The sequence below is a fragment of the Tupaia chinensis genome, unplaced genomic scaffold (assembly GCF_000334495.1).
Source record: "Tupaia chinensis unplaced genomic scaffold, TupChi_1.0 Scaffold147500_1, whole genome shotgun sequence".
Taxonomy (NCBI): Eukaryota; Metazoa; Chordata; class Mammalia; order Scandentia; family Tupaiidae; genus Tupaia; species Tupaia belangeri.
The window spans coordinates 1,688,746-1,698,787 of NW_006207351.1; the positions used below are offsets into that span (position 1 = coordinate 1,688,746).

General features: G+C 65.6%; 1 protein-coding gene across 1 annotated transcript in view; it reads left to right on the forward strand.

The window, feature by feature from the left end:
• The first annotated feature begins 61 nt into the window (after window positions 1-61).
• CHCHD6 (coiled-coil-helix-coiled-coil-helix domain containing 6) overlaps window positions 62-10,042 on the forward strand; it is a 47,285-nt gene continuing 37,304 nt past the window's right edge. The window contains exons 1-4 of the mRNA XM_027768786.1: window positions 62-88; window positions 270-381; window positions 3,041-3,110; window positions 5,529-5,673. Of these exons, the coding sequence (XP_027624587.1) occupies window positions 294-381; window positions 3,041-3,110; window positions 5,529-5,673 (303 nt within the window). The 5' untranslated portion in view covers window positions 62-88; window positions 270-293. The remainder of the gene's footprint in view (window positions 89-269; window positions 382-3,040; window positions 3,111-5,528; window positions 5,674-10,042) is intronic.

The following is a 10,042-nucleotide window of genomic DNA, read 5'->3' on the forward strand; positions in this document are numbered from 1 at the left end:
ATGGCCACGCCGCAATCCCTTCTCCTCCATTCTCCTCTCGGGATCTTGGGCATGCACGCACACGCGCCCGGGGACCCTGGAATGCCAGGTGGGTGTGCGCGGATCCGTGGGCCTGGGTCACCGGGGTTGAGTGCAGGTGAGTTGCTGGAGTGGCCCCGGAGGAAGCCGTGTGCTCAGGGACGGGGCGGGGCAGGGGGGCTGGCTGGCCGAGTGTCTGCCGCGTCAGTGTGTCACAGTGCTCTGTCCTCCTGTCCCTGCTCCTCCCGCAGCTGTCTGAGCACGTGGTGAACCGCATGAAAGAGCCCAGAGCGCAGCCCCTGACCCCGCCCCCGCTGTCTGCATTTGGCCCTCCTGGGTGCAGCACTGGAGCCCCTCCCAAAGGTAGGATCCGCAGCCGGAGCGGGAGGCCGAGGGCGGGCCGAGGGCGGACGCATGGCTCACGCCTGTTTCTACCGGCCATTCTGCCAGCCGCTTTCCAGGAGGGCGGGTCCCCACGGTGACACTCTGGGACAATGTTGGCGGCAGGTTTACCCATAATTATCTGGAAACGTGGGCCCGGTCCTGTGCCTCGTGCCAGGACACGGTGAAGGTGCAGGGGACCCAGTCTTCCTGAGGACGCCCGGCTCTGGGTAAGGAGGGGACATGCACCTGACACATCGTGGCCCCGTGAACGATGCCGCCCCAGAGCCTGCCGAGGCCCGGGCAGCACCGAGCAGGGCGGGACTCACTGTGGTGAAGGCTAGGTGGGGTCCGAGGACAGAACTCTGGTGCTGTGGGTCCCGGGGGGTGGGCATCGTGGCGGAGGGCAGTGGGGGCAGAGGCTCAGCGCTGCCCTGCACCTCGGCTCCGTGGGCTCTGAAAGCAGCCGGCCGTCTCTGGAGAAGAGCCCCGGGAATGGGGGGACACCGGGCAGTGCTTGGGGTCAGGCCCGGACAGCCCAACTCAGTGGCCAGCAGGCTCTGGCTTCACGTCAAGGCCAGGGTGGCGGCCAGGTGTCCTCACACCTCCCTGTGGTCTGCCCGAAGGCCGCCCACACCTGCAGGGCACTCCCAGCCCCTGCACCTCAGCACCATCTGGCCCATACAAACCGCATGGGAGGTGGCCCACAAGATCCCTCTCATGGAGCTGGACAGGGCTCACAGCCACGGGTCACCCCAGCACGGCGGGTCACTCTGGTGTCTGGGGACGCAGGTGTAGAGGGGAGGCCGGCCTGGGCAGTGGCGTGTTCACAGCCGCACCTCCTCATCTCCGCGTTCCCGGGCCTCACGCAGCTGACGTTTGCTGGCCGTGGAGCGTGCCGTGGGCTGTGGCCACCACGTCTCAGTCACATCTCGGCTCGTCACGGCCCTCGGGGACAGGAGTGGAGGAAGAGGCTGGCGGTGCGGCCGGTCCTGGCCCTGCACAGGCCTAAAGTGTGTCTGCATTGCAGTTTTTAACAAAAAAGTTTGAAAAGTAAAACAGAAGCCCGGAATAGAAATAAAGGTTGGGGAAGAAACGGAGACTGAGTGCAGGTGGGCTGAGGCAGGAGGCCCCCGATGCAGGGAGACCCTGTCTTATAAAGCACGGAAGCGCCCCCCACTCGGCATTTCTGCACAGGAGAGTGAGCGTGCCGAGTACTGCGGAAGGACAGGGCATCCACTCGACAGCCCGCCGCGGTCTGTCCCTGCAGCCGCAGTGGAGAAGTGGTGTCGCACTCTGGCGTACGTTGCAGGTGGGCTGAGGCAGGAGGCCCCCGATGCAGGGAGACCCTGTCTTATAAAGCACGGAAGCGCCCCCCACTCGGCATTTCTGCACAGGAGAGTGAGCGTGCCGAGTACTGCGGAAGGACAGGGCATCCACTCGACAGCCCGCCGCGGTCTGTCCCTGCAGCCGCAGTGGAGAAGTGGTGTCGCACTCTGGCGTACGTGGTGTGCCCTCGAGGGAGAGGTGCGAGGCACAGGCCGACCGCTGTGCAAGGCTCCCGAAGGCCTCCTGGCTGGGGGTGGGGGTTGGCGCATCCTCCCACGTGGACAGCTGTGTGGGACGAAGGCTGGCGACGTGGGGAGTCATCGCAAGACCTTCAGTATGCGCAAGTGCCAAGTGGCAGGCCGTGAGTGGGACCCGCTCAGAAGCCCTAATTCCTGATGACAGAAGGGTGGAGCCGAGAGCCACGGCAGTGTCCCAGCCTCGCCCCTGTAACCCCAGCTACCCACAGGGTCCAGGCAAGAGCCGCCACTCCAAGGCCAGCCTGGGCAACACGGAGACCCAGGGTACAGTTTTTAAGGTAGACCTACAGGATCCGCCCGAGACACTGGGGCATCAGGGCCAGCGTGGGGTGCGCACCTGGGCCGTGGGGCCTGACGAAGCCGGTGCCGGGGAGATGGCAGCCAGGACCTCTCCTCATCGACACCTGGCCTGCGGCAGCCTCCACCACACCGAGCAGTGACTTTGGTGGCCGCCCGGTCTGTGTCCACGCCGCCCTAGTTCCCTGTGCTCAGGATGTGGACACTGCCCGCTGAGCTGCCCTAGGACCGGGCTGGGCATGGCGAGCCCTGTGCAGAGGCCCGGGGGCAGCGGAGCCTGGATCACTGGGCGTTCTGACTAGGGGTCCCGGATGTCGCTGGGGCGCACGGAGACGCTGCTCTGGGGGGCCTGCCCCCATGTGATGCTCTGGGGTGCATGGTGTGCCCGCGGTCGGGGCTCACGGAGGCCGGGGGTAACCTGTTGGCGACGCTCGCTGCTTCTCTCAATGAAGAGATAAAGTGAAATGCTTTCTAAAAGGACATGCTTCTCATCTACCATGGGGGTGTGTGGCCTGCTGTGGGGCCCCTGGCCTGTCCCCAGGACATGGTCCTCTGCGGGGACACGTATGCTCTCCAGTGGGTGCAGGGAGCACGCTCGCACATGGGTCAGTGGTTCTAACCCCCTTCCTGTGACTGCAGTGCTCACTGCCGTGCCTCGGGAGTCCCAGGGAGCCGACCGTGTGCCTTGGGGGTCCCGGGGAGCTGACGGCGTCCTCGGGCCCTGGGTGCTGCTGACAGCCTGCCCTCTTTCCTTGCAGAGTCCCAGCTTCCCGAGGCAGAGAGCGGCAGTGGCCCGCAGCCCTCAGGGGCGAAGGAGGGTCCCAGCAGGTGAGCTGAATGCTGGCCCTGCCCCGTGCTGCCCCTGCAAGCCTCTTTCCTCACAAGGCAGCCCTGGCTCACAGCCCTGGGGAGTCTCCCACGTTTGGCTCTTCTGCCTCCCAGGACGCCCTCTGGCAGGGGACACTGCTCCTGTTTAACTGGAGAAGTGCCCAGGGCCGGGAGCAGACTGTGCATGCTCATCAAAAGCAGGATCAGCCATGAGGCTGGCCTGTGGGTGTGGGGGCGCGGGGGGCGGGTGGGCGTGGGTGTGGGTGCATGGGGAGGGGGTAGGCGTGGATGTACGGGGGGTGGATGTGGGTGCACAGGGGCAGTGGTCCCGTAGGTGTGAGTGCACCAAGGGGGGTGGGCCCATGGGTGTGGGTGCACGGGGCGAGGGGGCGGGGCCCGTGGGCGCACACAGGTCTGCTCTGGGAGATGGACAGTACGATGCCCTCACAGTGCCGTCGCCATCTGGGTGAACTGGCTCTGGGTGCTGGTGCTTCCCGTCAGCACAGGCTGTGGTCCTGAGAATGGCGGGGACCGGCTTCCTGTCCCCTAAGGACTCGAAGACAGACTGGCCTTTGGCCCCGTGCTTAGCAGTCACGTGGCTTCGGGAGCCGCGGTGTGGAAGCGGGCCGGAAGTGTACCCCTGCGTGCGGCGGCGTCAGGATTGCATGAGGGCCCTGCAAGGCGCGGGTGCTGCTCGGCGAATGCTGGCCCGGGGTTACTGCCAACTTCCGTGGCACCTCGAGGAAACTGGCCTCTGTCGTGCGGGGACCCAGGGTCGGCCGACGTGGGGGCTCTCCCTCCCTCGGGCCAGCTGTGCAGGGTCTGTTCCTGGCCATGGATTAAGACCCACAGTTTGAGAACTCACCCTCCCTGGTCCCGAGGGGCTCTGCAAGAGTAACAAAGCCCTGTTTTTACGTTTTTTTTAACATTTACAAATGATGGGGCCAGCAGGTGGCGGGGCAGTTACGCCGCTGCACTCCCTCATAGCCAGCCAGACCGGGGTTCCCACATCACGCCAGCGCATGGACATGCGTGCCCGAGATCTTGGGAGGAGAATGGAGGAGAGACTGGCGTGGCCATCTCGCCTACGGGGTGATTTCTTATGTCTTCCTCACTGTCTCTGTCTCTCTCTGGTGAGTGCATGCACCCTAAGGCAAAGATCTCTAAAAAAACGTTAAATATATGCTAATTAAAGGTTTGGAAACTATGTGAAATGAGAAAATAACCCCTAAGTTCATCATCTCAAGACAACCAGTCAGTATTTGGAAATGTTTCACATTTTCCCACTAGTTTAGGGATATATTTAAAAGCCCTACTATTTCTGCTTACAGCAGTATGAATATTTCCCACTAGTTACACCTGCTTTTTCTTCTTCTGCCAGAGGTTGTGCGTGTGCTCTGGGGAGAGGCGAGGGAAGGCAAGCCCCACCATGGACAGTGGTCCCGGTGCAGTCTCCTCGGCCTGCCCGCCTCTCAGGGTTCCAGGTGCGCGTCCAACACGCGTTTCAGACACGGGCTCTGAGGCTCAGACTGCAGGGCTGGCCGGTGGGGTCCCTCCGCCTTAGCCACTGAGCCACTGGCTGCCCACACCTGATTCTCAAGCTTTGTTTTTCAAGAGAGATTTTTGCTATAGGGCACGTGTGCTCACCAGAGAGACAGAGAGAGAGAGAGAGAGTGAGAAGTCACCCCAGGCGGGTGGCTGCTCCGCAGGACCCTCCTCCAGTCTCCCCTCTGCATGTTGGGCACATACGTGCCCTAGAGTGAGTTCCACGCCTCCAGGTCCAGGACTCGAACCGCTGTTGGCCACGTGGGAGTCTAGCGCCTTAACCGTTACAGCACCTGCTGGCTCCTTCAAGCATTCTCATTGCTAAATATTGTTCTTTCGCTCCTCACTTCTGGAGCCAGTAGACAGCTCCGTATTCCCAAGGCCACGGAGCAGGCCCCAGTGTGGCTGGGCCTGTCTCTCGGACCCCGACGTGTGGGACCACTGGGTGTCACGTCCTCACCACAATAGGCTCTAGGGCCGAGCGTTTCAGCCCTGGGCGCTTCCTGCTCGGGGTCACTTCGCAGAACGCCTAGTCGGTGGAATCGGCTTAGGACGAGGAGTTCAAAGCAGAGGGCTGCTGCTGTGAACCCGTACCTCCGCAGAGCGGGCACACACCCGCTTCGGGGCAGCTTCCATGGGGCTGAGCCCCTGCCTGGAGAGTGCAGTGGGCACGTGGCTGCCCGACTGCTCGCTCGTGGCCTGCTCTCCTGCCCCTGCCCCTGGTGCCCTGGCTGAGGAAGCCTCCCTGTCTGCCCTGATGCCAGCCGAGGGCAGGCCCTGGGGCGGGGGGCACAGCACCCCGTTCCTGGCCACGGTCCCAGTGCTGCCTGACCAGTCTCTCTACTGCTGCACCCCTCCCATCTCCGGGTGCAGGTACAAGCAGGAGCAGGCCACTGTCCACGGAGAGCTGACCCACGTGGCGAGGAGGGACAGAGAGGCGGCCACGAAGCACGCGAAGGCGTCCCTGCCTCGGGGGGAGAGCGGCCTTGACCAGGAGAAGCAGAAGGCGGCCCGACTGGTGAGTACGGATCTCCGGGGCGGCCTTTGCCCTTGTGCTGCCCACTGGCCGGCAGAGTAGGGCCTGCACTGGGTGTTCCTGAGGCCCTGGCGGCCCAGGCTGCCCCCGGGTGTACTCCACGTCTCCTGTGGCCGGCTCTGAGTTGATCCTCCCACTTTCTTTGATGTATTCCAGGCCCCTGTGGGCCATGGCTCCATACAGCGAGGACAGGCCACTCGAGGACTCAGCTCGCAGTGCAGAGCGATGCGTGGGCATGCCGGGCGGGCTGAAGGGACAGGCTGGGCCTGCGATCGAGGTGGAGAGTGACAGTCCTCCCAAGCCAAGAGGTCATGCGCTCACAGGGAGCCTGGGGGAGGGAGACAGGTGTCGCTGGGCATGGCCGCACACCCTGTGCCTCTCACCTGAAGCTGGCACCCGTAGGAGGGCCCGGTGTGCGTTTGATGCTGCCAGGCCCTGAGTTAAGCCAGGGCGGCCACGTGGGACCCAGCCCCGTGACCAGGAGGCACAAGCTGGCCGAGCACAGCCCTCGGTCGGGGCCCAGGGTCCATCCTGGCTCCTGACTTGCTGGTTTGGCACATGGCCGTGGTTCATGGTTGAATCATGACGTTCACACGGCGGTGCCCAGGGGAGGAACGTGTCCCCGTCGGGCTCAGCACTCGCCTGGTGGCCACGCTGAGGCTGCTGTCAGCGCACTCAGCTGCCGTGGCTGTGCAGGCTCTTCCTGCCCAAGGGCCGAGCTTCCTCCGCAGCACGAGACGTCCGAAAGCGCCCAGGGCTGACGGGGCAGGGGAACACCCGTTCCCTCCGCGGTGTGTGGTGTGTGCTGTCGCCCTCCAGGCGTGCTGGGGCCTCCTCGGCTGGCGCCCTCTGCAATGTCCTGGTCTGTCCTCTGCCGTCACCCCTGTGGTGTGCTGGCACATGCTCAGTTGACATCCTCTGTGGTGTGCCGGTGTGAGCTCGGCCGTCACCCTCTGCGGTGTGCCATGCGTGCTCGGCCGTCACCCTCTGCGGTGTGCCGGTGTGAGCTTGGCCGTCATCCTCTGCGGTGTGCCATGCGTGCTTGGCCGTCACCCTCTGCGGTGTGCCGGTGTGAGCTTGGCCGTCACCCTCTGTGGTGTGCCATGCGTGCTCGGCCGTCATCCTCTGCGGTGTGCCGGTGTGTGCTCGGCTGTCGCCCCCATGGTGTGCTGCCCCCCACCGTGGTCCCCACTGTACAGTCCCGAGACTGTGCAGGTGCAAGGTCATGCGCGTGCAAGCTGTGGCAGGACCCCTTCCCTGTGGATGGCCTGGATGGTGCCAGGTGTCCGTGGCTAAGCCTCTTCGGCAGGGCGGGGCTCCTGGACTGCTAGGACTGCCCTCCCGGAGGGGCGGTGGGCTTCTGGAAGGCGGACACCGGGGCATCTGTGGGCAGGCAGGCGGGAGGCAGGGCCACCCTGAGGCCCAGCAGCTGCGGGGCTGTCGCTCCCCGGGGGTGGAGGTGGGGGTGCTCCCTGGGGGCTCCCCGTGGCTGGCAAGTGCTGTGGTGGAAATCGCCCCAAAGCTTGCTTGGAGGATTTAAACATGACGGGAGGTGGCGGGGGAGAGCGTGGACAAAGCGTGGCGACGTCCTGTCCTCGCCAGTCTGCGTGTTCCAGGAGGCAGAGGCAGGGTGTCCCGCATGTCCTCCTGGCCCTCCAGGTGACGGCGTGGCATGGGCGCTTGTGCCTTGGCCAAGCTGCGTCCCTGAGCTCACAACTCAGGCAGGGCCGGTGAGGACGCCCACACGCTGCCCGCCTCCGACTAGGACAATACTGACTTTCAAGTCCTCTTCCGCCCGAGGGAGTGATCTGCTCATCGCTGGGAAACGTTCTAAAGCCAGCGACTTCCACAGCTGCTGTGGCGACCGCGCTGCCGTACCCCGCCCAGCCCAAAGCCACGGCCGCCCACGTGTCCCGCGTGTCCCGAGTGTGCGGTTCTGGGCCAGGCGAGGCCCCGGGAGTGGCCTTTGCGAAGCGAGCTTCCCTCTGAGCGGTGCATGGAGTGCAGAGTCCAAACCGAGTCGGGGAAGGACAGAGCCGTCCGTGGGCCTGAGCCTTCGGACCCGGGTGCCCTGGAGGTTTGGGGCGGAGCAGCGCCGGCTGAGAGGCTGATGGGGCAGTGGCATCACGGTCTTCCCTGTCGCCCACGGTGTCGTCGGCACGGTGCACCAGCGTAGCCCACGGAGAGCAAAGCCCTTCCCTTCCTTCCTCTGGGGAGCCGTTCCCCGGGGCTCCAGTGTGTCCCGGGTGCTCTGCGCGTGGCTGTCGGCTGCTGGGCAGCAGCTCAGCGCCCTGGGGCGGACATCTGCGAGGCCGAGCTCCGCTCTGAGCTGGTGTCCTGCTGGGGCTCTGCTCGGGGTGCCCGTGTGTGGGGAGTCCTCCCAGGGCGGGAGGTGCGGGGGGCCCGGGGAGCCGCAGCACTGGCCCTCCCCTGGGCAGAGTGGAGCGGGCACGGCCTCAGGAGAGGCGCCAGGCAAGCTGGTCTGGGGTGAGGGACGTTTGCCCGGTGAGGAAGAGGGACGAGCTTGCACGTCGGGGCACGCGTGGAGGGCCTGGTGCGGCGGGAGCACAGGAGGAGGGCAGGTGTGGCAGGCAGGAGGCCAGAGGTGCGTTCCGGAGAGCGGGAGGGCTCTCTGGAATCCCGGGGAGCTGTGGGGAGCTCCTCTTTTCCCACGGGCTGGCGCCGGGAGTCCAGGGCACTTCGGGAGGTGGGGCCAGGGCGTGCCCCTTTGCCCAGTGGCGTGGACAGTGGGTGCCCCACACCCTAACGGAAGGTGGGATGGAGGGCTGCGTGCTCGGGCCCCGCCAGCCGGCCTGGTGGCTGAGTACTGTGCCCCGCAGTGAGGAAGGAAAACCGGTAGGTCACACGGGAAGGGCGTGGCTGTCACCCTCACTGCCACACACCGGAAATGCGGATTCACTCCTCACGCATCCCCCAGACCCCACACTGCCCGTCACCTCCGCCCCCACAGGCCTCCCCGCCGGCCCTGCTGAGATACAGGCTTTGTCCGACGTACGGAGGGCAAGGGCCCGGTCCCCACCTGCGTCACACCAGAGGACACGTAGGCCTCGGCTGGGTCATTGTGCCCAGCATGGCTGAGAGTCCACAGTGTGTGCTCAGGTGGCCTCTGTCCCGGGGCTTCCTCCACACCTCATGGCGTGTCCTGCCGTGACGTGCCCCTGCCGGAGAGCTCGGCGCCCTTCGCATCGCCGCCTCCTCCTATGTGTGATGTCAGGACTGGGACGACTCAGACCCGCCAGTGTGTCCGGCTGCGGAGGCAGGCGGGAACCGTGACATGGGCGCCTCTGACCAGCTCCCTGGGGGAGGAGGCCGGAGGACGTGGGGTTGTGGCTGCTGCCGTGGGGCCTCGCAGAGGTCGAAGGACCTTCACCCGCCTTGCTCTGCTCCCTGCTCCGCCCTCTGCACGGCCCAGACAGGGCTTGTGTTGGGCTTCGCTGGGACCTGGGAGGACAGGTGATCAGGTGACTTACTGCACACTGGGGCTAGGGCTGGGGTGCCGAGACCCAGGAGCGGCCAGCGGGGTTCTGGCACAGTGAGCCCGGCGCAGCTCCTGGACCGCCGCTGGAGCTGCACCCCTGCCCTACCCCAGAGGTCCTCGGCCCCCTACAGCCTGGCCGCCCAAGGATGGGGGTGGTCCCGTGGGGCTGTGACTCTAGGGGACCTTAGGTGGGCGTGGTGAATTTGAACAGCATGCTGGGGGTTCTCAGACCTGCCCCCGGCACTGCCTCCCCGCTTAGTCTCCCCAGCAGCCTCGCCCCCAGCACCCACCCCGCCTCACACCTGCATCCCCTGTACCGTCTCCCCACCCGGTCCAGCCCCTGCCTGGGTGACCTGAAGAGCAGGGTGCTCCTCTCTGCCCTCGGGGGCAGCTGGGGGCCGTCTGATCACTCCCATTGAGGGGGTTGGGCTGCCATCCTTGGCTTGTGCGAGCACCCAGAGCCCCAGCCCCGGGTGTTCAACTTCCAAAGTTAAGTAAGCCACAGCCCGTGGCCCGTTCTAGGCTGTGCTGAAGCTGCAAGGAACCTTCTCAAGGTCTGGGATGCACAGGAGGGCCGCCATTGGCTGAGCGGCTTCCTATGTCACGAGGCTGTGCCCCTCCCATGCTGGGCTCCCGCATGCCCCGGTGCTGTCCTGTGTGCTCGCCCTGGGGGGGAGGAAGGAGTCCTGTTTCTCCCTCAGCCCCCTCCCTCCAGGGTTCAGCCCCGGCGGTGGTGCTCCCCCTGCTGGTGGGGAGGAGGAGGGAGGACAGGTGAGCGTGGGTACTGGGGCAGGCCCGGAGGAGAGGGGCGGGCAGAGCCTGGTCCACAGCCCAGCCGGTGGCCAGGGGGGG